Source organism: Balaenoptera musculus, chromosome 16 (assembly GCF_009873245.2).
Source record: "Balaenoptera musculus isolate JJ_BM4_2016_0621 chromosome 16, mBalMus1.pri.v3, whole genome shotgun sequence".
Classification (NCBI taxonomy): Eukaryota; Metazoa; Chordata; class Mammalia; order Artiodactyla; family Balaenopteridae; genus Balaenoptera; species Balaenoptera musculus.
The window spans coordinates 35,042,663-35,069,053 of NC_045800.1; the positions used below are offsets into that span (position 1 = coordinate 35,042,663).

The 26,391-nt window shown below is 38.6% G+C and overlaps 1 protein-coding gene across 5 annotated transcripts in view; it reads left to right on the forward strand.

Annotated features, from left to right (window-relative positions):
- CPEB3 (cytoplasmic polyadenylation element binding protein 3) overlaps positions 1 to 26,391 on the forward strand; it is a 181,438-nt gene that overhangs the window by 83,086 nt on the left and 71,961 nt on the right. For 3 of the 5 annotated variants that reach the window (XM_036829282.1, XM_036829283.1, XM_036829285.1), the window contains exon 5: positions 12,417 to 12,440. The exons of the other annotated variants lie outside the window; for them this stretch is intronic. In XM_036829282.1, coding sequence (XP_036685177.1) covers positions 12,417 to 12,440 — 24 coding nt within the window. The remainder of the gene's footprint in view (positions 1 to 12,416; positions 12,441 to 26,391) is intronic. 5 annotated transcript variants of the gene reach the window in all.

Below are 26,391 nucleotides of genomic sequence, written 5' to 3' on the forward strand. Positions count from 1 at the left end.
AAGGGTTTTGGTATGAACTTTGTGTTTGGCAGACTCTGGTGTGGCCGGCGAGCCTCCTCTTCCCCCTCCCTTTCATTCTCTGCTGAGGGTAAACTCCTTGGGGAGCAGCTCAGCTGAGAGGAAGTGGCAGAGAGGGAGCTGAACACATGATGCTTTTATGCCAAAATGGGAATAGAGCCAGTTTTGCTAGAATTTCAAATGGAATTTTCCAAAATTTGAAGAGTACATTGTATTTCTGCTCACCATGAGTGGATATAAGTCAATAGTTTTTTTTTTTTTTTTTTTAGCAGAGTAATAAGATAGTGAAGGAATTATTTTGAGAGTCTCAGATTAAAGACTTTGTCTTTGAGTATTTTGAACTTTTGGAAGACAAGATCCCTGTTTCTATCTGAACAGATTTAGAAGTAAAATTAGTATATAATTGTGGAATGAATATATTGTAAATGATGGCTAATTTAAAAATGCAGGATAGTAATCAGAAGGCCATGTAATGATCTATACTCAAATTTCAAACTATTTTGGGTAGATGCTGCACATGAACATGGTAGGGGACCTAAGGGCATTGTTGTTTTGTTTTGACCTTCTCATTTTACAGATGGGGAAGCTGAGGTTCAAGAGACTATGTGAACTGGCTAGGGTGACATGATGGAGCCAGAACCTTCTGGATCAGAACCTTCTGCCTCCAGGTTGAGGGTGATAACCTTTGCTTTAAATACTTAATTGTTAAGAGTGGTTATATTATTTTTATACTAGTTTAACACACACAAATTCAGTGTCTCTGGGAAAATCATTTTTCTAATGTTACTTGTCACCTTGTTTATGCTCTGAGTGCTTAATGAATCCTCTTTTCCTGAAAAATAGAGCGATATTCCTGGTCTACATGGCCTGGCATTGAATATTGTAAAGAACTGAACTCTGAAATTCTTGACTGACTTTACTGGATTTTGGAAGAAGTTCTTTGTGTGTGTGAATATGTCTAAGGTGTCAGGATTTGGGTGCTTCCGACCTAATAATAAAGATGCAGGAAACTGAAAAGTTACCTTTTTCCTGTGGACCTCCCTGTTTGCTTTGTCCACTTGTGTCAGCAGTAGAACGTGGATTTCTCTTTTATAGCACTCATCACACTTGTAATTAACTATTTTAATGTTGGTGTTTCACTTTAATATGTACGCTTCAAGAGGGCAGAGAATGAACTTCTTTTCATAGCTGTTCGTTGGTTTCCAGTGCAATGCCCAGCCCATAGAGTAGGTACTCAGTCTGGAAGACTGGAAGAAAGGGAAAGATATCTCAGAGAGACTGTGAAAAGCACAGTTTAACAGCCTTAGAGAATATCTAGTCCACCTTAGTTCCTTCCTGAAGTTTTGTTTTAACTTTTCCTTTTGGAAGCTGGTACTAACATATATGGATCTAGCAATGAACAGTTTACAAAGTGCTTTCACAGACCTGTCTCTGCCATTGTAATGCTTAAAATGGTTTGCCAGGACATGGTCAAAATTTTCCTTGAGCACCAGTTTCACCCCAGAATTATTCTCTTATCCAAACAAAATATGGCTGTGTGATAGAGCAGTATATGAAACAGAATGCAGTTTTTCAGATAAAGCTGGAGACTTCAAAAGATTTTCTAGATTTCAGCAAGTTTTTTTTTTTTTTAAACATCTTTATTGAAGTATAATTGCCTTACAATAGTGTGTTAGCTTCTGCTTTATAACAAAGTGAATCAGTTATACATATACAATATGTTCCCATTTCTCTTCCCTCTTGCATCTCCCTCCCTCCCACCCTCCCCATCCCACCCCTCTAGGTGGTCACAAAGCACCGAGCTGATCTCCCTGTGCTATGCGGCTGCTTCCCACCAGCTATCTATTTTACATTTGGTAGTGTATATATGTCCATGACACTCTCTTACCCTGTCACATCTCACCCCACCCCCTCCCCATATCCTCAAGTCCATTCTCTAGTAGGTCTGTGTCTTTATTCCCGTCTTGCCACTAGGTTCTTCATGGCCTTTTTTTTTTTTTTTTTCCCTTAGATTCCGTATATATGTGTTAGCATACTGTATTTGTTTTTCTCTTTCTGACTTACTTCACTCTGTATGACAGACTCTAACTCCATCCACCTCATTACAAATACCTCCATTTCATTTCTTTTTATGGCTGAGTAATATTCCATTGTATATATGTGCCACATCTTCTTTATCCATTCATCTGTCGATGGACATTTAGGTTGCTTCCAGGTCCTGGCTATTGTAAAATAGAGCTGCAATGAACATTGTGGTACATGACACTTTTTGACCTATGGTTTTCTCAGGGTATATGCCCAGTAGTGGGATTGCTGGGTCGTATGGTAGTTCTATTTGTAGTTTTTTAAGGAACCTCCATACTGTTCTCCATAGTGGCTGTATCAATTTACATTCCCACCAACAGTGCAAGAGTGTTCCCTTTCCTCCACACCCTCTCCAGCATTTATTGTTTCTAGATTTTTTGATGATGGCCATTCTGACCGGTGTGAGATGATATCTCATTGTAGTTTTGATTTGCATTTCTCTAATGATTAATGATGTTGAGCATTCTTTCATGTGTCTGTAGGCCATCTGTATATCTTCTTTGGAGAAATGTCTATTTAGGTCTTCTGCCCATTTTTGGATTGGGTTGTTTGTTTTTTTGTTATTGAGCTGCATGAGCTGCTTGTAAATCTTGGAGATTAATCCTTTGTCTAGATTTCAGCAAGTTTTAAGAATGCTTTGTGATTTGTTTCCTTCTGCTATTGGGGCACTTTGATAGAAAACAGAGAATCATGGTCATTCCTTTCATCTTTATTGCATCCTTGTTTAATACACGGCAGTGTCCTCATTTTCTAAAAAAGGTAAAGGAACTTGCTGATGTCATACAGCCAGCAAGTAGTCATCTAAGACTTGAACACACAGATTAGTCTGCTAACCAGTCCTTTAATCCAAAAGAGCAGTGATTTCTGCTCTTTTGGGTTTTCCCAAAAAGATCACTCAGGTTTCCTTTAGTAGCAGTTAACTAAATAATACTTTATTGATTGTAGAGAATTAGTGCATTTCTGAAAATGATCAGTTTTAATTTTACAACGTAGTCTCCCTTATTAGTGGCAAGAATTTTAACACACTGCCTCTCAGGCCTCTAGTATATGCAGACTGGAAATCTGAGACTTGGACGAAGACTTGGTATGCCGATGATCAGGAGGGAAAGTTAAGTACCTGAAACTTTGCCTTCTTTTCTTTGTTAGCCTGCACACACACATACCTTTGTTATCTGACTAAAGTTGTTGTTGTTTTTCCAGCCTAATATAGTGGAAATAATGTAGTTTGGAGGGACCAAGCATATCTGAGCTTAAATCCGGGACCCATCATTTGTTTCCTTGGGAAAGCTACCCGTATTTTTTATTTTAAATGGACACATTAATCCCTTCTTTACCAACAATAAGGTTAAATGTGCAATGCTCCATTACCAAACCTGGCAAGAAATACATACCTAACAAATGCTAGTCTCTGATCCTTCCCTCTTCTACCCATTTGCCCCCTTTTTTTCCTTTTGAGTTAACAGTAATTCTTAATCCTGGCTCTACAATCAAAATGGGAACCAAAATAAATAACCTATATGGGAAAAGAATCTGAAAAAGAATGGATATATGTATATGTGTAACTGATTCACTTTGCTGTACACCTGAAACTAACACAACATTCTAAATCAACTATACTCCAATATAAAATAAAAAATTAAGAAAAAAAAGGAACCAAAATAGAAAATACTTGTGACCCCATACCAGAGACTGTAATTTAATAGGTCTGGGATTGAACCTGGTTGAGGGGGGTGGGTGGAAAAGACCACAATTAGAGGTAGTCCCCTCTTGAGAAATTCAGTGCTGCCCCCCTACCCCTTTCCAGTGTCTATCTTTATCTGAGCATGAAGGAATCAAACAGTATAAGGATTGTGCTGTGTATTCCTTCCTATTGTTTCTTTCTGCTCAAGGCTTGGCCTGCTTTTATTGTTCCCTGAGGTTTTTCCAAGTCCAGGTTACTAGAGGAAGCTGTCTTTGAGAGGTCAGGATGGGTGAGGGGAATGAGCAGTTCTCTGTGTTGCCAGAGTTCCTCCCAAATTCTCAGGTCCATTCCTTTCCACAACTTTGCTCCACGAAGGAGCCCTCCTTCCCACATGAGAGGAGCCCTGTTGGTAGGGAGGAGACGAGGAGGCTGACTAAGGGGCCTGGGCACAACGGCACCTGTTTTGTTACCGCTCTCTCCCCTCTGTATAATTTCCTACATTATCTCGGGGCTCAGACATGTAGGGTTAGCAAGTATTGGCTGTCCTGAACAATCTAAAAATTGAGTGTTTAAAGTTTGAAGAGACCACAAGACACCTTGGCATAGTGAAGACTTTGGTATAGTGAACATATGCCAGATATTTGGGTGCAGGGAGTAGGCATTTTCAGACCTGGTTTGGACAGACTGGTCTGTGTAAAATATAAAATATTCTGGTATGTGATGAGAATCTGTAGAACTTTGCTTGCTTTTCAGGAGGGCAGTTAGTGTGTCATTTAGCAATGTGCTATTGAGATAAAGGTAAGGCGGTAATTAATTACTTTCAGTGGAATACTATTAGGGCACAGGTGTGAGGGTGCATAGGCACCAGCTGTTGCAAACGCATGTGCATGCCCACTCTCTCCAACCAGTGATAGCAGTATCATGCAGACATTCTTTTTTTTTTAAAAAAAAATTTATTTATTTATTTGGCTGCATCGGGTCTTAGTTGCGGCATGCAGGACCTTCGCTGCAGTATGCGGGATCTTTCATTACGGTGCACAGGCTCTTCGGTTGCGGCGGGCAGGCTTCTCTCTAGTTGTGGCACATGGGCTCTAGAGTGCGCAAGCTTAGTTGCCCCGCGGCATGTGGAATTTTAGTTCCCCGACCAGGGATCGAACCCACGACCCCTGCATTAGAAAGCGAATTCTTTTTTTTAATAAATGTATTTATTTATTTATTTTTGGCTGCATTGTGTCTTCGTTGCGGTGCACGGGCTTCTCATTGTGGTGGCTTCTCTCGTTGCGGAGCACAGGCTCTAGGCGCATGGGCTCAGTAGTTGTGGCTCACCGTCTCTAGAGTGCAGGCTCAGTAGTTGTGGCACACAGGCTTAGTTGCTCCATGGCGTGTGGGATCTTCCCGGAGCAGGGATTGGACCCGTGTCCCCTGCATTGGCAGGCGGACTCTTAACCACTGCACCACCAGGGAAGTCCCCATGCAGAGATTCTTTACCAATGTTTATTTCCAGAGAAATCTTGTCAGACATACAAATTTTAAATGATCTTTCTCTGTTTTAATGAGAAATTTAAGACATGGACCTGGAAGTTCTGAAGTGATTACTTTGGTAACATGTCACATATTGAGAGATTTAATTAGTAACCTATATGGTAAATGTAGTTTAGAAATTAATACTAGGCATGCATGGACACTGCAAGATGGTATAGTGAAGCCTTGGATTTACAATTTTGGACAAGATTGGAAAAATAATAGGGGATGGAAATGGAAACGGGGATTAGGAGTTTCCTAGGAAGCAGAGAAGAACAGATGTTAAAACATGTGGGTATCTAGATCCTTATGTTAACCGGATAGGTGATTATATTTTAATGGTACTATCAGAGGAGTGGGTTGAATTGGTGTGACTGGAATATATGGGTCTGATGTATGGAATAGTGGGAATGAGGATCTGAAAGGTGGTTAGAGATCAGATGGTAAAGGGCCTTGATTGTTCTTATGAGAAGCTTGGACAGACAAGTACTGTCTTACTGGAAAATTAGGTTTATCTGAAGGAGGATGTTCAGGATGATGTGGGGTATGGAAAACTATTTCGTATGAGGAATAGCTAAATATAACTCCATTGTAAGAAAGAAAACCGAAAGGAGATAAAGTAGTGACCCTCGAAAAAAAGGCTGGTGTCTGTGGCGAAGGATAATAGTGAGGCAAGTATAAGAAAGAACTTTCTAACTAGAAAGAATTGTCCTACCATGTAGCATGAATCTCACTTTTCCAGTCATGTTCTATGGAACCCCAGCATCCAAGGGGGTACTTTAAGGGCCACTATGGGGAGGGATACCTGACAGGTGGGGCTCTGAATCCCTGTGCTGCTTCAACCTGAACAGCCTTGTTCAGGGAATAAATATCTCATATTTGTTGGGGTTCATTTGTTAGAAGAGATAGGGTTCTGCTACTTAGAAAAAAGTTTGAAAAAAAAAAAAAAAAAGAAAGACTGGAAAAGACGGAAGTGAGCCTCCTTATTCTTTTACCTTAACTCTTGATTAAGGTATTCTAGCAGAACCAGGGAGAACATCTTTGTGTTGGGTATAGAAGTAATTCCTGTTTTGTTTGGGACATGGATTAAAGATCTATAGGTTTCTTGTAAGATTTTGTAAGCAATGAAACAGAATGTTGCAAAAATTCAGTTGCTTAGAATGTAGGGCAGTTTCATATGTTATTAATGACAATTAGATTTTCTGACCAATCCACAAAAACACCTATTAAATTCTGATCTTAATTCATAAAATAACAGCTTTAAGGGTAGTGATTAATAGAAAACAATAGTGCTATGGTAGTAATAATGAAATAAAACAAAGAAAATTTGGGTGAGAAATTTCTCTTTATTAATCTTGGATTATGATACTAAAAGCAGACTCTTGGAGGATGATAAGTTTTTGGAAATCCTAAAGGGAATTTCTGGGTACTTTCAAGGACTGTACAGGTTTGAAATACTGGCTTTTCTATCTTGGTGGTTAGGAATAAAGGCTTTATTTTTTCAAATGTCCGTTGACTGGTGTATTACTTTACTAGGGATGCCATAACAAAATATCATAGACTGGAGAACTTAAACAAAAGAAATGTGTTTTCTCATAGTTCTGGAGACTGGAAGTCCAAGATCAAGGTGTTGGCAGGGTTGGTTTCTCCTGAGGCCTTTCTTCTTGGCTGGCAGATGGCTGCCTTCTTGTTGTGACCTCACATGGCCTTTTCTCTGTGCATGGGCACTCCTAGTATCTCCTCTTCTTATAAGGACACCAGTCCTGTTGGATTAGGGCTTTACATTTATGGCCTTATTCAACCTTAATTACCTCATAGAAGACCCTGTCTTCACATATAGTCACATTGTGGGTTAGGGCTTCAACGTATGAATTTTAGGGGGAACACATTTCAGTCCCTATTAACTGGTGAATGGATCAATTGTGGTATTTCCATTCTATGGAATACTACTCAGCAATAAAGAGAAACAAAATATTAACACATGTAATAACATGGATAAATCTCAAAAACATTATGCTAAGTAAAGGAAGTCAAACACATTGATTCCATTTATATGAAGTTGTATAAAGGGCAGACAAAGCTAAGAAAGCAGACTGTTGATTGCCAGGAGCCATGGTTTGGGGGATAAGATCAACAGCAAAAGGGCACAAGGAAATGTTTTAGGGAGATGAACTGTTCTATATATTGTTTATGATGGTACCGGTTGCATGGCTATATATGATTACCAAAATGGATCAAACTGTAAACTTACAATGGATGAGTTTTATTGAATGTACATACTACCTTAACTTAAAAGAGAAAAAGAATAAATGCTTTAGAGCCAGTGTGGACCTGGATTCCATCCCAGCTCTGCTGTTTAGGTAGCTGAATAACCTGGACCAGTCATTCTCTTTGGACCGTAGTTTGCCCATCTGGAAATATATATTATGGTAGTTGCTTTGGGAATTAGAACAGACAACATTAAACATTCAGCATATAATGCCTGGAGCATAGTAAATTATCAGGTTATTATATTTTACTTTATGGTATTTCTTTTCCTTTATGAAGTATGTAAGCAACACTAGTATTATACTTGCCACTTGTTAATGTTACTTTTTAAGCTTGCAAATGGAATGGAAAGATTTTTCTGAGAAAAATGGATAAGAGTCAAAGAGAAAAGGGTGGGAAGAAGGGATTTTAAAACATCCAAATACTTTATGGGAATGTAGCAGATGAAAATGTATCCCATCCGTTCAAGCATCATTTCTACCTGCTAAGTTTATGTTATGAATAAATTGATCTTTTCAATTATAATTTGCCAGATTTGAAAATTACTGGGCTAAAACTATCTCACCTGCCATTATAAAGACAAAGATAGAGGCGGGGCATATATGGGACAAACTCCATCACTCCTGTGCTTTGGGAATTTACAGTCTAACTAGGGAAAAGGAGATATTTTTGTACTAACTTAAAGATCTTAACCCATCTTAGGTAGAATTTTTTGCATGACTAGTACTTAGATGGAAGTTGAAAGGGACCATTAGATGTTCGAATAGAATTTAATTTTGTATACTGAAATGGTATTCAAAAAATAAGTTTACAAGGTGTTTTTAAGGAACTGATTTTATTGCAAGGAAGGTAATTAACAATTTGTTCCTACAGTTAACTTTTAACAGCCTTGACAGATACTTCCAAGCCAGTTTGTAAAATGTTGTACTAAGATCTCTGTATCTTGTTCATTTAATTTCATAAGTATGGCATCCCAGGGACTCTGCTTAAGTTCCTGAAATGGGTGCACGCTACTTTGATCCACAAGAGAATGGAGATCTCTCTCTCTCTCTCTCTCTGTTGTGCCATGCACGAGCATTTTTGAACCTCTGTAGTAGAATCTGTGTATGATGTTACTTGGCTTACAGAAACTTCAGCAACTGTGGATGAATCCATGTAGCTGAAGATTTACTTTAGATGTTAAAATCAGATCCTAAGTTGCCCTTAGGGAATCACATGTGTGAGTGCAGCCATTTAAAACAGAGTGCAGGCCAAGTCTTAAGGAGTAACAGATGATCCATTTTACAGTGCCGCCTCCTGTGCCTAACCAAACACCATACCGTTAACATGAGGTGCCATTCACAAGGTACTAGCCATTGATCATGTAAACTTATTTTTAGAGTAACTGGCATATCCCACTGCAAAGTACATGTACCATTTTATATTTATTCTGATGAATTGAAAATAAGTCTAATTTTTTTCAATTTTGGATTATTCAGGTTTATGATTTAAAGACTACAAAAATGTTAGCATTTTGGACCTTCTACATTAATCTTATAACCTTTTATCCCAGTGAATCGGTCTAAAATGTTTGTAATATTTTGTTTTTTATTAAAGTATAATTATATACCAAATAGTGTGTAGATCATAAATATATACTGTAGCTTGATATATTATCACGGAATTGAACACAGATTAACCGGTACCAAGATCAAGATCAAAACGTTACCAATACCCCAGAACCTCCCCTCAGGTTCCCTTCCAGTTAATACCCCTAGCCAAGGGTAACTACTACCTTGACTTCTAGAAATTGAATGTAATATTTTATGAGGTCTAAAGTTGTTTAATACATAATGAAACAGTAAAAGAATTTTATCTGTAATGATGATGATTGATAATAAAGAAAGTTCGTGGAGGAAGTAGTTCTTGGACTTTGAAAGTATATCGTATCTTGTCATATCTGGTATAAATCTGTACTGGCATAGAATATATTATATACCCAGAATTAGTCACATTATTTCCTTTTTTTCTATGTGGGATTGTTTTGTGCTGGCTCATGCTAAGTTTATATATTCAATTGTCTTTCTTGTTTAAAAGTCATGTTTGTTCTCAGGGGAAAGCACTACTTCTGTGCTCCCAAATTTCTCTCCTTGGTGTTCTCTTCATTATCTCTCCCTTAGGGAAGAGTTTGACTCTAATTAGTCTATTTGCAAATGGCCCTCATGAGCAAAATTTTTTTTATATATATATATATTTATTTATTTATTTATGGCTGCGTTGGGTCTTCGTTGCTGCGCGTGGGCTTTTCTCTAGTTGTGGCGAGCGGGGGTTACTCTTCCTTGTGGTGCGCAGGCTTCTCATTGCAGTGGTTTCTCTTGTTGCAGAACACAGGCTCTAGGCACACGGGCTTCAGTAGTTGTGGCACGTGGGCTCAGTAGTTGTGGCTCGCGGGCTCTAGAGCGCAGGCTCAGTAGTTGTGGCGCACGGGCTTAGTTGCTCCGCGGCATGTGGGATCTTCCCAGACCAGGGCTCGAACCCTTGTCCCCTGCATTGACAGGCAGATTCTTAACCACTGTGCCACCAGGGAAGCCCAAGATCACTATTTTAAATTGGCTGCCTATTCCATATGCCATCTTTGCCTCCATATTATCAGAGCCTCCAGACTGACATGAACCAATTTTCTGTCTTTGATTAGAAATGGGAAAAAGAGAAGAATCTATAAAAATCATCAACTGTTTTAAGGAAGCTTTGATTACAACTCCCAAGTAACTGTGAAATACTGATCTATTTTTGCAGTTTCAATGTGAGAGATAAATAAAACCTCCTCCCAGGCAAACAAACAAACAAAAACCCAAAAAACAACTCCCAAGTACACCTTTTGCAACTCTACCCCATCCCCAGTTCAGGGTGCTCCTCCCCGCCCCCATGCCTGTCTGGGTCTGTGCACTTTGTGTTCTCTATTACCTGAATGGTTAGCAATTGAAGACTTGAGTGAACAGCATTTTCATTTATCCTTTAGGGATGTTAAGGTCTGATGAGTCATTTGTACCTTAGTGTCGTAATCAGATTCTTTTTATTGAGTATCTGGCCAGAAATCAGATATAATGGAAGAATGGGAATGTGTTGTTTGGGAGAGAAGTGAGTAATTTTGAAATATAGAATGTTTGATTTTCTCTCTAAATAGAGGTTTTGCACTGGGGGGTGTTGGACAGCATGACATCATTGGGGATGGGAAAAGGACAAAAATAAATGGTAGGACATCAAAACTGGTTTTCCCGCGATGAAGAGTGGCCCCCGCTTGCCACAACTAGAGAAAGCCCTCGCACAGAAACGAAGACCCAGCACAGCCATAGATAAATAAACAAACAAATACTTTAAAAAAAAAAGAAAAAACTGGTTTTCATCTCTTTTTTTAAGTGTTGTCTATTAGTGTTAATTCACCCATGTTATTATAAGTGAAGTAGGCTTTTGGGGGGACCAAGCTAGGAAACTACCATTTATTTTTCTGAGAAGATGAATTTCAGGTCCAAATTATGAAAAGTGTAAAAGTTCCTTAAAATTTTATTTTAGAGTGCATTCCCTTTGTAAGTGATGCAAACAATAATTGCTATGTAAATTCAGAAAAGGTGTTTTTCGTTGAGAGTTATACCGATGGATGGAGTTAGGGAGTAAGTAGGGTTTGAGTAATCCTTTTTAATCTGGATAATACTTTTTAATATTTGTGTCATGGGAAAGTGAAGAGGCCAAAGGTGTGTCAGTGGGGTGAGTACGATGTCTGAAGAAAAATGGAAACTAGAAGAAGATGAGATTGGCCAACTGGTATTTCAACTTTCTAGCTGAGAAGTCTGAATTCTTTTCCTAGGAGAGAAGTAGTTTTCTTTAGTTCTACCTTATACTGCAAATGTAACCCCAAATTATCCTTGTTTTTTAGTTTAAAGTTAATGTTATAACATTTCATGCCTTTAAAAAATGGATTAGAGTTCTCATTTATTTTTTACAGAACTCGGGGTTTCAAATTTGAAAAACATTGCACTTTGAAAAGTCATTTTAGATGACAGGATCTCCTAGCAATATACGTAGGATGCCACAGTCTAGCTCTATTAAATATTGTAACAATGCATTCTGTGGGCCTTGAGTTTTGAGGGGGAAGAAAATCTTTAAAGTGCTCTGTTCTTCAGCATAGCCTGGGATGTACCCATTGCCTTAATCCCTTTCTACTTTTTCAGTTCACTTTCTAGATGAAAAATATATTGTTTTCCCTGCATTTGTAATACTGTATGGAAAGTAACTGAGGAGGCTAAGAGAAATGTCACTGAAAATTTTACAGAAACACATTTTGTAAAGCAACAGCTAATTGTGTATACAGTTTTCAGGGGACTCTGTGAAGTGTGTGTGTGTGTGTGTGTGTGTGTGTGTGTGTGTGTGTGAAGAAATTTAGAATGACCACCACATGCTGCAGATTTTATTTAGAATGAATGGTTTTATCTTTAAAGTGATGTCTGGTGGTAACATATAGTCCAAATGAAGATTTATAAATCAGAAAAAAATTTTAAAGAACTCTATCTATATCTGATATAGATAATGGGCCACAATATAAATCCTTATAAGACTTGTGAAACTTAAGCACCCATTGTATCTTTTCCAGTGGCTGCCACATGCAGTTGAATTTCTCTTTAAGATTGTGATTTAACTTGTGCTTCATAAAGGTTTTTTTAATATAATATGTCTGTAGTCAAGTTGAACAGTATCTCCAGATTAATTGATTCTGAGAATACTTAGAAAAGGTTTGTGTGAATATTTTTTTATTTCTAAATTCACCATTTTGATACAAATACCCATGGTTTTCTTCTGTGTTTACATGCAGCCAGGAGCTATGGGCGAAGACGAGGTAAATTTTTTTTTAATGAGATCTTTTGCTTGCCAAATTGTGAGTAAATATGAGTGTGTGCGTGTTTATACCCGTGTGTGTGTAAAACAATAATTACTGTATGGTATGATGTTCTAGCTTAATTATTTTAGCGAAATAATTCTCATGTCACTTTCATTATAATTATTTTTTGTTGTTAGTAGGTAATTTCTTGTTTTAATCCTAATAAAGATATAGCAAAGACTATTTATAACTGGAAGTTTTTGTTATATGGTTTATTGTGAATGATCTTGAGGGAATAAAGGCCAAGCATACGTATATTTTGTTGTTGTTCTGTGTCCACTGTGTTCTTTTCACACTACTTAGAAGACAGAAGTTAGGTTTTAGAGGGCAATTCTTTATCTTAGTAGGTTGGCTGGTGAATTTTTTGTGTGTTACATCCAGAGGCAGATTTACCTTGAAGCTAAATGAAAGTTAAGTTTCAGGTATCCTCACTTTCATGGGTCCCCTCCAAGATTTTTACCTTATCATTGTATTCTTTTTCTTAAAGAGAGAGCCTCAACTTGTATAGGCTCTAAGCCCCATAAAACTTTCATTCTCTCCTGGCCACACCCAAACAAAATAATATTGCTTTCATTTGTGTATTGCTGTAACTTTTCTAAAGCATTTCCATATCTGTAATTTGTTCAAATAATTTTACGAAGTAGGTAGGGTAAGTCTAATGTAGTGGAAAGAGTATGGGGTTTAGGATCAAAGACTTAGGTTGGAATCACTGCTTTATCACTAACATCTGGTATCCTCATCTATAAATTATGAAGTATTAAAACCAGTCTTTTCCAACTTCAAGAATGTTAGTTAGTGAAGTTATGGTATTAAAAATGGTAGAGGAAAACTTATCCATGTAAACTGAAAGCATTCCATAGATGTCAGTTGCTTTGGTGCTTATTTGCAGAAGTTGGGAGAGATGAAGTAATTTCCCCAGCTGTGTGATCTCAAAGTCAGAGCCAAGTCCAGAACCTTTGTCTTTTGGCTACTTATTGGGTGATGTTTATCATTCATCAGGCTGTCTCTGACTCTGTAGTTGAGTCCTGAAGATAATAATATTAAATTCATAGTATTTATTCCACAGTAAATGTTTGTTGAATAGGTGAATATTGGCAGAACCTAATATGTGTTTGAGTTACCAATGAAACCTTCTGTCATGATGGAATCATATCGTCAGTTTTGTTCTCATGTGGTGGTGAAGAAAAACATTTGTATAGTTGATTACTTTTTAACCATGGAAATAAAGACCATTTAACATTTATTAATCTTATAATTTTACAATTTCAAGTGTAGAAAATAATATTACTAGAAATCATTTTGTAACATTTTTTTTTCTTATTGCTAGGAAATTGATGGCTCTCGGGAAGGAATAGAGAAGAACACTATCTGGGGGGTAGACAACAGGAACTATTCTCTTATTAGGCACTGATTAATCACCAGATCTCGTCAGTATTTTCCTTCTAGTTTCTCAGGGCTTAACCCTCCCATTCCATTCTATTGTTTCATCTCTCTGAAGCATCACTTTGTCCTTCTCACCCTTGTTCTCCATTCAGGATCCCTGTCATCTGACTTCTCCCTGTTTCACCAGCCTCATCATCTCCATTTTTCCCCTTCACCTTCCTCTGACCAATCCTTGTGCTTTCTCACTCTCTAGCTATTGCAAATGCTGTCCACCCTTCCTCTCATTTACTTAACTAAAACCTATCCTTAGTTCATGCATTCAAGTCTAACTCAAGCCTTACCCCTTCCAGGAAGCCTTGCCCAGTGGCCTTACAGGCAGTGTTTTCCTCTGCTTCTGTTGCCTTATGTTCTTTCTGTCTTTTCTGTATGCCCTGATTCTTCAACTGGAGATAGGTTCTTTGAGGACAGTTGTCTCTTGTGCCTAACACTGTGACCTACATATAGTTAGCACGTATTAAATGCTTATTGATGAGGATTGTTTGGAAGTAAAACCCCATACCTATGCAGACCAGAGTTTGTCATTATACTTTTTCAAAATTATTTTATATTTAAAAATCATAGTATACTAAATACTAGACATCAAGAATATAAGATCACCTGTAGTTTCTAAACTCCTGAAAAAATATTTACTCTTCCTATTTCTGTGTTACCTTCCGCATCTTTATTTGTAAGGTTTGACGTAATCGTTTTCAGAAGCCATGATCATCTTTGCATCAAGTGCTAAACACTGCCTAGAATGACCTGGTCACTGCTCTTCATAAGTCTGCAGTTTGATAGTTGTAAATGAAGAAGATAACGGCAAAAGAGAGAGAGAGAGAGAGAGAGTGTGTGTGTGTGTGTGTGTGTAAAGTTGAAAAAGAAGAGTCATCTTTTTAAAATGTAGTGACAAAGTCATATGGGATGGAGCAGGTGTACCTCATATCCACTCTCATTCCTTGAAATATACTCATCTGGGCCAGCATTACATAGTATAAATTTGATGATCTAGCAGATTTCCTCATGCCATTTATTTGTGTGATCAGGGATTATATTAATGCTTGATTTCTTTCCTCCAAACCAAATTTGGACTTTTCCCCAAAAGCATAAAAAGTGAACCTGTTGATGTGTGTTAGCTGTAACTCATATTCTGTGCTTTACATACACGTTGGTAAACATTTTGGGAATAGAGGGCAAAGGGAATTATCTGTGACAGTTTTGAGATCTGTCAGCAAAAATTAGGCAGTGAAATCTTTCACCTCTCCTGGAAAAGCTTCCTGGAATAGGTAGAATTTCAGGAACTGTTTGGATGATGGAAGAGGATTAGGAAGCAAAGCACTCCAGGTATCTGATTCAACGTAAAAGAAAGCTTTGAGATGAGATTGGCATGACCAGATGATTGGAGCATATGTCTGTGAGTGGATGCAGTGGGGGCCAGCTGGAGAGGAGAAGTTGGCAGTGAGATGGTCTGTGCTGCCCTGATGAATGGTTTTTGACACAGATAATGTCAGGCTTTAGAAAGAGTTTCATGATACAAGTAATGAAAACAGGAGAGAACTTGGGCATCAGTTGACAGCTTGGATGGGAAATCAAGTGTTGGAGGGTAGACTCTTTGGCAAATCAAGCGCTTCCAGTAGTACAGTTGAAGCAGTAGCAGTTGGGAAGAAGAAGAATTAGATGTGAAAGAATAGGATTTGAAAATGAATATTGATTGTACATAAAGTTTTAAAATATTCAATTATATTTCCCATTGATACCCACTTTTATTTTAGAGATGGGTTTCAGTAGACAAAAGTTGATTTCCCTTGTGGAATCAAAGTGACAGCAAAGAATCTTAACCTCTTCTTTCCAGAGTGTTCTTTCACAAGTTTTTTTTTTTAACATCTTTATTGGAGTATAATTGCTTTACAATGTTGTGTTAGTTTCTGCTGTATAACAAAGTGAATCAGCTATACGTATACACATATCCCCATATTTCCTCCCTCTTACGTCTCCCTCCCACCCTCCCTATCCCACCCCTCTAGGTGGTCACAAAGCACTGAGCTGATCTCCCTGTGCTATGTGGCTGCTATCCCACTAAAATAGCTATCTATTTTACATTTGGTAATGTATATATGTCAGTGCTACTCTCTCACTTCGTCCCAGCTTACCCTTCCCCCTCCCCGTGTCCTCAAGTCCATTCTCTACATTTGCGTCTTTATTCCTGTCCTGCCCCTAGGTTCTTCAGAACCTTTTTTTTTTTAGATTCCATATATATGTGTTAGCATACAGTATTTGTTTTTCTTTTTCTGACTTACTTCACTCTGTATGACAGACTCTAAGTCCATCTACCTCACTATAAATAACTCAATTTCATTTCTTTTTTTTTTTTTTAAACATCTTTATTGGAGTATAATTGCTTTACAATGGTGTGTTAGTTTCTGCTTTATAACAAAGTGAGTCAGTTATACATATACATATGTTCCCATATCTCTTCCCTCTTGCATCTCCCTCCCACCCTCCCTATCCCCCCCTCTAGGTGGTCACAAAGCACCGAGCTGATCTCCCTGTGCTATGCGGCTGCTTCCCACTAGCTATCTATTTTACATTTGGTAGTGTATATATGTCCATGCCACTCTCTCACCCTGTCACATCTTACCCCTCCCCCTCCCCATATCCTCAAGTCCATTCTCTAGTAGGTCTGTGTCTTTATTCCCGTCTTGCCACTAGGTTCTTCAGACCTTTATTTTCCCTTAGATTCCATATATATGTGTTAGCATACTGTATTTGTTTTTCTCTTTCTGACTTACTTCACTCTGTATGACAGACTCTAACTCCATCCACCTCACTACAAATACCTCCATTTCATTTCTTTTTATGGCTGAGTAATAGTCCATTGTATATATGTGCCACATCTTCTTTATCCATTCCTCTGTCAGTTGACACTTAGGTTGCTTCCATGTCCTGGGTATTGTAAATAGTGCTGCAATGAACATTGTGGTACATGACTCTTTTTGAATTATGGTTTCTCTGGGTATATGCCCAGTAGTGGGATTGCTGGGTCATATGGTAATTCTATTTTTAGTTTTTTAAGGAACCTCCATACTGTTCTCCATAGTGGCTGTATCAATTTACACTCCCACCAACAGTGCAAGAGGGTTCCCTTTTCTCCACAGCCTCTCCAGCATTTATTGTTTGTAGATTTTTTGATGATGGCCATTCTGACTGGTGTGAGGTGATACCTCATTGTAGTTTTGATTTGCATTTCTCTAATGATTAGTGATGTTGAGCATCCTTTCATGTGTTTGTTGGCAATCTGTATATCTTCTTTGGAGAAATGTCTATTTAGGTCTTCTGCCCATTTTTGGATTGAGTTGTTTGTGTTTTTGATATTGAGCTGCATGAGCTGCTTGTATATTTTGGAGAATAATCCTTTGTCAGTTGCTTCGTTTGCAAATATTTTCTCCCATTCTGAGGGTTGTCTTTTCGTCTTGTTTATGGTTTCCTTTGCTATGCAAAAGCTTTTAAGTTTCATTAGGTCCCATTTGTTTATTTTTGTTTTTATTTCCATTTCTCTAGGAGGTGGGTCAAAAAGGATCTTGCTGTGATTTATGTCATAGAGTGTTCTACCTATGTTTTCCTCTAAGAGTTTTATAGTGTCTGGCCTTACATTTAGGTCTTTAATCCATTTTGAGTTTATTTTTGTGTATGGTGTTAGGGAGTGTTCTAATTTCATTCTTTTACATATAGCTGTCCAGTTTTCCCAGAACCACTTGTTGAAGAGGTTGTCTTTTCTCCATTGTATATTCTTGCCTCCTTTATCAAGGATAAGGGGACCATATGTGCGTGGGTTTATCTCTGGGCTTTCTATCCTGTTTCATTAATCTATATTTCTGTTTTTGTGCTAGTACCATACTGTCTTGATTACTGTAGCTTTGCAGTATAGTCTGAAGTCCGGGAGACTGATTCCTCCAGCTCCATTTTTCTTTCTCAAGATTGCTTTGGGTATTCGGGGTCTTTTGTGTTTCCATACAAATTGTGAAATTTTTTGTTCTAGTTCTGAGAAAAATGCCATTGGTAGTTTGATAAGGGTTGCATTGAATTGCTTTGTTTTCCTATGCAGCTGCAGCCCCTGTTAGAAACTAGCCTGATAGCTAGTGTCATACATGATATTTGCCTACACATTAAACAGCACACTTGATTAAAATATATGTTGTGTTTTCATTTCACATGAGTTTTTATGGTCTCTGGGAGACTTTTGTCCATAAACAGAGATGTTGGCTATGTCAGTGCTTTTGATGTTTAACAGAATTTCTTAGTTAAAGAGCAGCCAGGAAAATATGAAAGATCTTTTTAAGTAATGTGAATGAGCAAATGGAAAGAATGATTGGAGTCACTTTACTGTTGGATTTACTGTGGATTGGTGTTACTATTGTAAAATGTACTTCTGTGTATATTTAATTCATAAAAATCTATTGAAATTAATGGATGATTTAGTCAATAAAAAAGGTTCTAAGAATCCAATAAAACAAACTTGTGTATCAAGTTGGAGTTAGGTCTTTCTGCCAAAAGCCTGCCCAAGGGAGGAGAGATCAGCTGTATCAGTGAGACCGTGGTACAAACATGTCATCCTGCTAATTCAAACTGGGGTTACGTGAGCTTTCTTGTCTAAAGGAATGGATGGTCCCAGAGTGAAACATGAACAGCTGAAGAAATATCTGAGTGTTCATAGCTACAGTGTCTGAAGTATTGCTGCTTATAGTAATAGGAAAAATTTTCACTTTTGCAAGAAGTTGCTCTGGAAGGAACCTAAACTAATAATGAAGGAGGGGTTCTGGGCTGTCCACCCTAATTTCATTCATTAAATGTTTGTGTGCCCATTATGGGTTGGATGAGGTGCTAGACCCTAGCTGTCTCTCTACTGAGTGTTCACTCTAGTGGGGGAGAGAGAGGTAATACATCAGTATTAACAAACATTTTTATACTCAAAAGTTGTGATAAGTACTAGGCAGGAAAAATGGGAGGGTCCCTTTAAGGTAGGATGGTTTTCTCTGAAGAGATGTTATTTAAGCTGAAACCCAAAGGATGGAAAGACAGGATGGAAAGGATGGAAAGATTTATTTATCTTTAAATAAATGTTTTATTTTGGAAATTTCCAAACATACACAAAAATAGAATTGTTTAATGAAGTGTATACCCATCACTTAGCTTCAATGATTATCAACATTTTTGCCAATCTTGTTTCATATGTTCCCCCTCCTTTTTTCCCTTAGAATATTTTAAAGGAAATTCCAGACATCATAATACAGCTATTTTAAGAGGCTTGAAGCATAGTACTGATAAATGCTACAGCATTGATTAACCTTGAAAACATTATGCTAACTGAAAGAAGGCAATTAGAAAAGATCACATGTTGGATGATTCCACTTTTATGAAATGTCCAGAATAGGCAAATCTACTGAGACAGAAGGTAGACTAGTGGTTGCCTAGGGCTGAGAGGGTTCAAGGAAAATGGGGAGTGACTGCTAATGGGTTAGAAGGATGAATTGTATAATAAGTAAATTATTTCTTAATAAAGCTGTATTAAAAAGGAGTGGTGGGGGAGGGGAGAGGCACCTGAGGCAAGAAAGGGCTTTGTTTGTTTGAGGAAGTAAATAGAGCCTAGAATGGCTGAGTTTGGTGGGAGAGAAGGGAGGGTGTATTAAGATGAGGTTGGAGGAAGGAAGGAAATCTGATCTTGCTGGGCTTTAGCTCCTGGTAAGGATTTTGAACTTGGTCCAAGTACAAGAGGAAATCTATGAATGTTTTAAAGCATGGTCAAGTGATCAGTTTTATGTTTTTAAGAGTACTCTGGCTGTTGTTTGGAGTAGAGTGAGAGAAGTGGGTTGTTTACATTGGAATGATGGTAGTAGTCTAGGCAAGAGATGATGGTGCTTTAGGATAGGATGATGGCAGTGGAGTTGGAAAGAAGTGAACAAGTGGGGTTTTATGTAAGAGTTTTGTGTAATAAAAGGAATGCTGGGACTTCCCTGGTGGTCCAGTGGGTAAGACTCCGTGCTCCCAATGCAGGGGGCCCAGATTCGATCCCTGGTCGGGGAACTAGATGCCACATGCATGCCGCAACTAAGAAGCCCTCATGCTGCAACTAAGACGTCCGTGTGTCGCAACTAAAAACAATCCCGCATGCCGAGATCCCGCAACTAAAGATCCCTCAAGCCACAACGGATCCCGTGTGCCGCAACTAAGACCTGGAGCAGCCTAAATAAATAAATAAATAAATAAATTTTTTTTTAAAAAAAGGAATGCTGCTGCCCCCAGAGATTTGAAACCTTTCATCTAGTTCAAATCTCTCATTATGGAAATGAGACTCAGATAAGTGAAATGTCCAAGGTCACAGAGTAAAACAACCTAGGCTGGACTCTGACTATCTTGACTTATAGGCAGTTTTTTTTTCTTAAGGGAGACATGCTTCATAATCCATTTTTTAAAAAAATCCCCAGAGTGACTTATTTCTGAGCTCCTTGTAAAACTAAGATGGAAAGGGTCAGGCTTGGAGTGGAAGTATTGGGCCAGGAGTGCCCTGGAGCTGCTGGATTGACAGCAGAGACGTGGCAGCTCAGAGGTGAGGTCCAAGCAGTTTTGGCAGCACAGCATGGCCAGTGGGCTTTTGTTTTCCCCTCATAAGCTGTAGGAAACGGAGCCTCCTGGGGAAGAGTTATCTTGGACAAGCCTTCCATGCTTAACTACTAGGCTTTGCAGGTTTCTTATTTGGCCCTTGTCTTCCAAGGCTCCTTTAGCTTTTTTTTAAAAATAAATTTATTTATTTATTTATTTATATTTTTAATTTTTGGCTGTGTTGGGTCTTTGTTGCTGTGCGCAGGCTTTCTTTAGTTGTGTTGTGCGGGCTTCTCATTGCAGTGGCTTCTCTTGTTGAGGAGCACGGGCTCTAGGTGCACGGGCTTCAGTAGTTGTGGCTCGTGGGCTCTAGAGCGCAGGCTCAGTAGTTGTGGCACACGGGCTTAGTTGCTCCGCGGCATATGGGATCTCTCTGGACCAGGGGTTGAACCTGTGTCCCCTGCATTGACAGGTGGATTCTTAACCACTGTGCCACCAGGGAAGTCCAGGGCTCCTTTAGCCTTAAGTCATCTCTACATCCAGAGATTTTTTGTCCATTTACTGGACCAAAAACTACATTCTGCTTATTAATTGAAAATAGATATCAGAAAACCAGACCATTGGTGGAAGAGAAAGCCAAATGGCCAAAGTGCAGCAGTTGAGAAGTATTTCTCCTGCTTCTGTTGAAATATTGAATATGAATATTTTATGTGAAAGTATCATGAGATTCTAAAGCAGATTTATATGCTAGGTACATAGGATATAATTTTTGGTAAGTAACGTGACTTACTTAAAACATTTTGGTCTTGGGGAATGCCTTTTTTTTTTTAACATCTTTATTGGAGTATAATTGCTTTACAATGGTGTGTTAGTTTCTGCTTTATAACAAAGTGAATCAGCTATACATATACATATATCCCCATATCTCCTCCCTCTTGCGTCTCCCTCCCACCTTCCCTATCCCACCCCTCTAGGTGGTCACAAAGCACCGAGCTGATCTCCCTGTGCTATGCTGATCTCCCTGTGCTATGCGGCTGCTTCTTGGGGAATGCTTTTATTAAAGAAAAGAAGTATGTCAGAGAGATACTACTTTAGTGAAGCAGGGCCTCTCATGGGACACAATTTGGGTACATCCTCTTAAGTTTCAGTTTCTAGTAATGCACGTCCAGGAACTAAAATTATACCAGTCTTCCCAGGGACTGTTTGTCATGGGAGGATGATTTGTGCCAACCAAATGAATGCACAAATACCAACCTCTTTAGTCTACTGGACAGATCAGAATACCAGTGTTTCATCTTATCATGGAGATGGATGTAACAGAAATACAATTTCAGTGGCTGATTATTTTTCTACTAGTTCAAGAGTCACCTTTTCATAATAACAAGGCACTAAATTAATAGAACAGCCCTTCAGGAGCTTATAATTAGAGCATAGGGAAATAGATGGTTTTCAGGCTTTGGAAAGATCAAATGAGCCATTCTATCTCACATAGGAGTAATCCCGCCAGTATGGTCAAAGTCTTCCTATCTCCTGTTGATATGAGCTGGGTAAATGCTGCAAGTTCTTAGTCTGCCCTTCTGTCTTTTAAATGCTTCCTGCATACTAACTTTTTGTTCCATCAGTACTTGAGGCAGTCATGTTACAGTAAGGTTGACTAGATTATAGATTTTGTATTCCATTCCTGAGCATATACTTTTTTTTTTTTCTTAAATCTTTATTGAATTTGTTGCAATATTGCTTCTGTTTTATGTTTTGGTTTTTTGACCCCAGGGCATGTGGGATCTTAGCTCCCTGACCAGGGATCGAACCCGCACCCCCTGCATTGGAAAGCGAAGTCTTAACCACTGGACTGCCAGGGAAGTCCCATTGTATACTTTTCTTAACTTGATCGAACTTGGATGTTTCCCAAGGCTCCATACACTTCACACAATGTCTCTTTTAGTGGCTGTCTGCTACAGACAGATAATCTGCATTTCAGTGGTTCTTAAGTTTGAGCATAGGAATCACTGAGGAGATTTGTTAAAAGAGCAGATTTTCAAGTTTGACCTCCATGATTCAATTTAAGTAGATCTGGGGATTGAGTTCTGAGACCTGTATTCTTAGTTCTTTAACCTACAGTTAGAGAAACATCATGTATGTGTGAATTCTTAGCAGTTTCATTTCCAGGGGCAAATTTATTACTAAAGTCTATGGTACTCTATATACTAATAATAAGACAGAGTTTGGTTTTAAAACCTTGGAAAGTTTAAGTACCCATAACCAATTTTTAAAACAGCCCAAATTTTTGCAATTAACGTTTGCTTTTATTTTCTTTGCCAAAATACTCCGGGGAATCTGTGGTTATGTTGGCCATGCAGAAAGAAAGTTCTCTTTGTTCCAGAATGTCTTGAACATCCACTGCTTCTCCTCACTGATCTGGTTCAAGACTTCCTCATCTCTCAACTGGACAGTCATAGATTTGTTCAGAATTTCACCCCATCCTCCCTCTCCCTGGGTGCAGATTGCTAGTGGAGGTGATGTAGCTATTGTAGGATTTGGGGTGGAGGGAATAACATGGTCCGGGGCATCTTAGAGAAGTCATTCTGACAGGATGGAAGATGGATTAGATGGGAGTATCAGAGTCTTCAGGGAGTGAGTGTGGTTTTTTTAAAGAAAGCTAGTATTAGAATGAAATAGCAAATTTGGAAAATGTGGAAATTTCCTGTTGCTTTTGTAATATATACTGTAAAACGTAATGCTTGAACAAACAGAAGGAGGAGAAAAGGTCTCAATTTTCTAGGAACAGGATCCCATCTCTTGCCATCCTCACACCTGTATATTGTGTGCCAGCATTTATTTGCACATACTGTTTTCCTTTCTTGTCTACTGCCTCGCTTTTAACACTTACTGAATACCTATTTTATGTGCCCTTATTAGGACATGAAGATACAGTGGTGAACATGATTAAATTGGTCCTTGTCCTAGTAGAGCTTACAGTTTCACGGGGTTGGGAAACGAGATACCAAATGAAAACCCGTATGATAGCATAATGGTAACTGAGGAGAAAATGTTAGGAAAAGTGCTGTGAGTGGATAGAGATGGGCTTCTAATCTCATCTAGAAGGTCAGGAAAGTTCTACCTGAGTTTCAATGACTTTTCAGCTTAGACCTGAAGAATTAATAGGAATTAACTAGAAAATTGGGGAGTTGGGAGGAGGGTGTTTGTTTTGGGTGGGGGGAACACCTTGCCCTTAGGGCCTGAAGCAGGGAGGAATAATCAGGAATTTCTAAGGAGGTCTGGGTGATTGGAGGTTAGTGAACCAGAGGTAGAGGCAGCAACTATGATGAAGGAGAGGTAGGCAGAGGCCTTACAGTTTACAGTGTTTTTGTACTTTATCCAAATAAAGGGTGAGGAGTTTTAAGGATGGGGTGAAGAGTGTAGTTTCATGTTCAGATTAATATTTGAAAATGGTGACTTCGGCTGTTTTACAGAGAAAGCATTGTGGGGTACAAGGTAGAAATCAGTAGACTAAACAGGTTGTTGTATAGACTCGTTAGGCTGTTCAGGGGAGAGATGATGGCAATCTGGACCAGGGTGTTAGGACTGAAGGTGGAGAGAACTAAATGGATTGAAGAATTATTTTGTAGCTTGAGTTGGTAGGACTTAGTGAGAGATGGATTAGATGTGGAATATGAAAGAAAGGGATGTTAGGGATGACTCCTAGATTTCGAGATTGAATTGAGTGTGGATAATAGTCATTTTTATTGAGATTGCAGGGAACGCTAGAGGCGCAGGTTTGGAGGGAAAGATAAGAGCTGTTTTGAAAGTTCTTTCTCTGTGGATTCTTATTCTTCACCTTAGAAACTCCCACTCCCACAAGATTCTGCTCAAAATTGTCCTCCTGTGAAATCACTATAAAGCCCTTCCCACCCCCCCCCCCCCGCTACCTTTTTCTGTAGAGCAGTAAATTGTGCCATTGTGTCACTTGGTAAAGTCTTCTCTTAGTATTTCTCTATTTTATAATTATGTGCTTGCCTATCTCTCTCACCAGCCTTGATTTCTTTGGCAACGACGTCCAAATAACTATCTTATTTCTTTGGTGTTCCTGGAATGTGGATAAACATTTCTTCAAGTGTTTTCCACTGAGTTATACATGTATGTTAAAGTTTCCTTTATCTTAAATCCAAGTAATGCTAGATTAAGTGATTTTACTGCAGAACTTTTCCCAGTCTTTGTATTCTTTTTTTTTTTTTTTTTTTCCAGTCTTTGTATTCTAATATGGCTTGTGAATCTCTGGGAAGGGCATAAGGTGTGCAGTATTTTCCAATATTATTTAGTTCTCCCAATCCCTCCCCGCCACCAGCTTTTGTTTTCTGAGCATCTCATGTTACTAGTGTTGAGAGTAAGAGGTGGGGATAGGAACATAAGCTGGGAAATGCTGGTTTGGGTGTGTGAGTAGGACTAGGCACATAATTCACTGAGTGTGGACTCCATGAAAAGCAAACCCGACGGCCGTGGGAGAACATCTCTGGATGTTTTGGGGAAGCTCGTTTTGCCTATAGTTGTTGCAGATCTAGTTCTTTTACCCCCAATGAACAAAACAGACATCAGGGGATGAGAATTTACTGTCTATTGTTTGTCCTTGCCAGGCTAAAAAAGCTAGGTAACACGAGGTGACAAATTCTGTTCTGTTTCTTTGTAGCTAAGCTGGGAAGAGCTGAACAAAAAATTCTTTGGTCCTTTTATTTATTAACTCTCAACATCAAAACAGTGCCTTTCTTATACCACCTGGGTTGTTCATAAAATAAACAGAGTTATATTAGTAACTTTTTTATAGAAGAATTAATGTTCAGTATTTTTCTGAGGCTATTTATATTGTGTTTTAGAGAGTTGGCTGTAGTGACACAGAACCTAGGTCTCAGGGAGCTATAGAGAGGAGAGACTAAATAGGGAAGACAGTGTCCTTTTTTTGAAGAGTGTATGATTTATTTTAGAGGGGAATTTTTCTTTTTTTCAAAAGTTAGAGAGCTCAAGATAGTTCAATTTTAGAGTGGATCCTAGTGGAAAGCTTTACTAGGAACTCACTGACTCAAACAGGAAAATATATATATATATATATTTTTTTTTAATAAATTTATTTTTATTTATTTTTGGCTGTGTTGGGTCTTTGTTGCTGCATGTGGGCTTTCTCTAGTTGCAGCGAGCCGGGGCTACTCCTCATTGTGGTGCGTGGGCTTCTCACTGCGGTGGCTTCTCTTGTTGCGGAGCTCGGGCTCTAGATGTGCGGGCTTCAGTAGTTGTGGTCCGCGGGCTTAGTTGCTCTGTGGCATGTGGGATCTTCCCAGACCAGGGCCCGAACCCATATCCCCTGCAGTGGCAGGTGGATTCTTAACCTCTGTGCCACCAGGGAAGGCCTATATATTTTAAACTATATATATATATATTTTAAACTTAGATTTTATTTTGTGATGCCAGATGGCATTATTGTGTTACATTTATTGACAGACTTTAACTGCTGGCATCTTTCTTATGTCATGTGGAGTGGGTAGGGCCTTTACTCTACAGACTTTATTTGGCTATAGAGTTAACAATAGACATCGTTTTCTTGAGTGATATAAAATACAGCTTAGATTAGTAAAGATGTCATAACCACATCTACATCTATACTCCCATATCTTAATTTACATGTCTTCATTTACTTGCCCCACCCTTTATTATTGTGGATGTTTGTTTCTAAATTGGAGTAGCTTGGAATGGCAGGGAAAACTTGATCATTTTTAGTACTGCTAGCAGAGAAGTTATCAGCCTCTGTCATCAGTTTAATATTCCATCAGCTATCAGACCCAGTCTTTAGACATGAACCTCTGAAGTCACCATAAAGAACAATCAAAATCTGTCAGTAAAGATTACTTTTCCA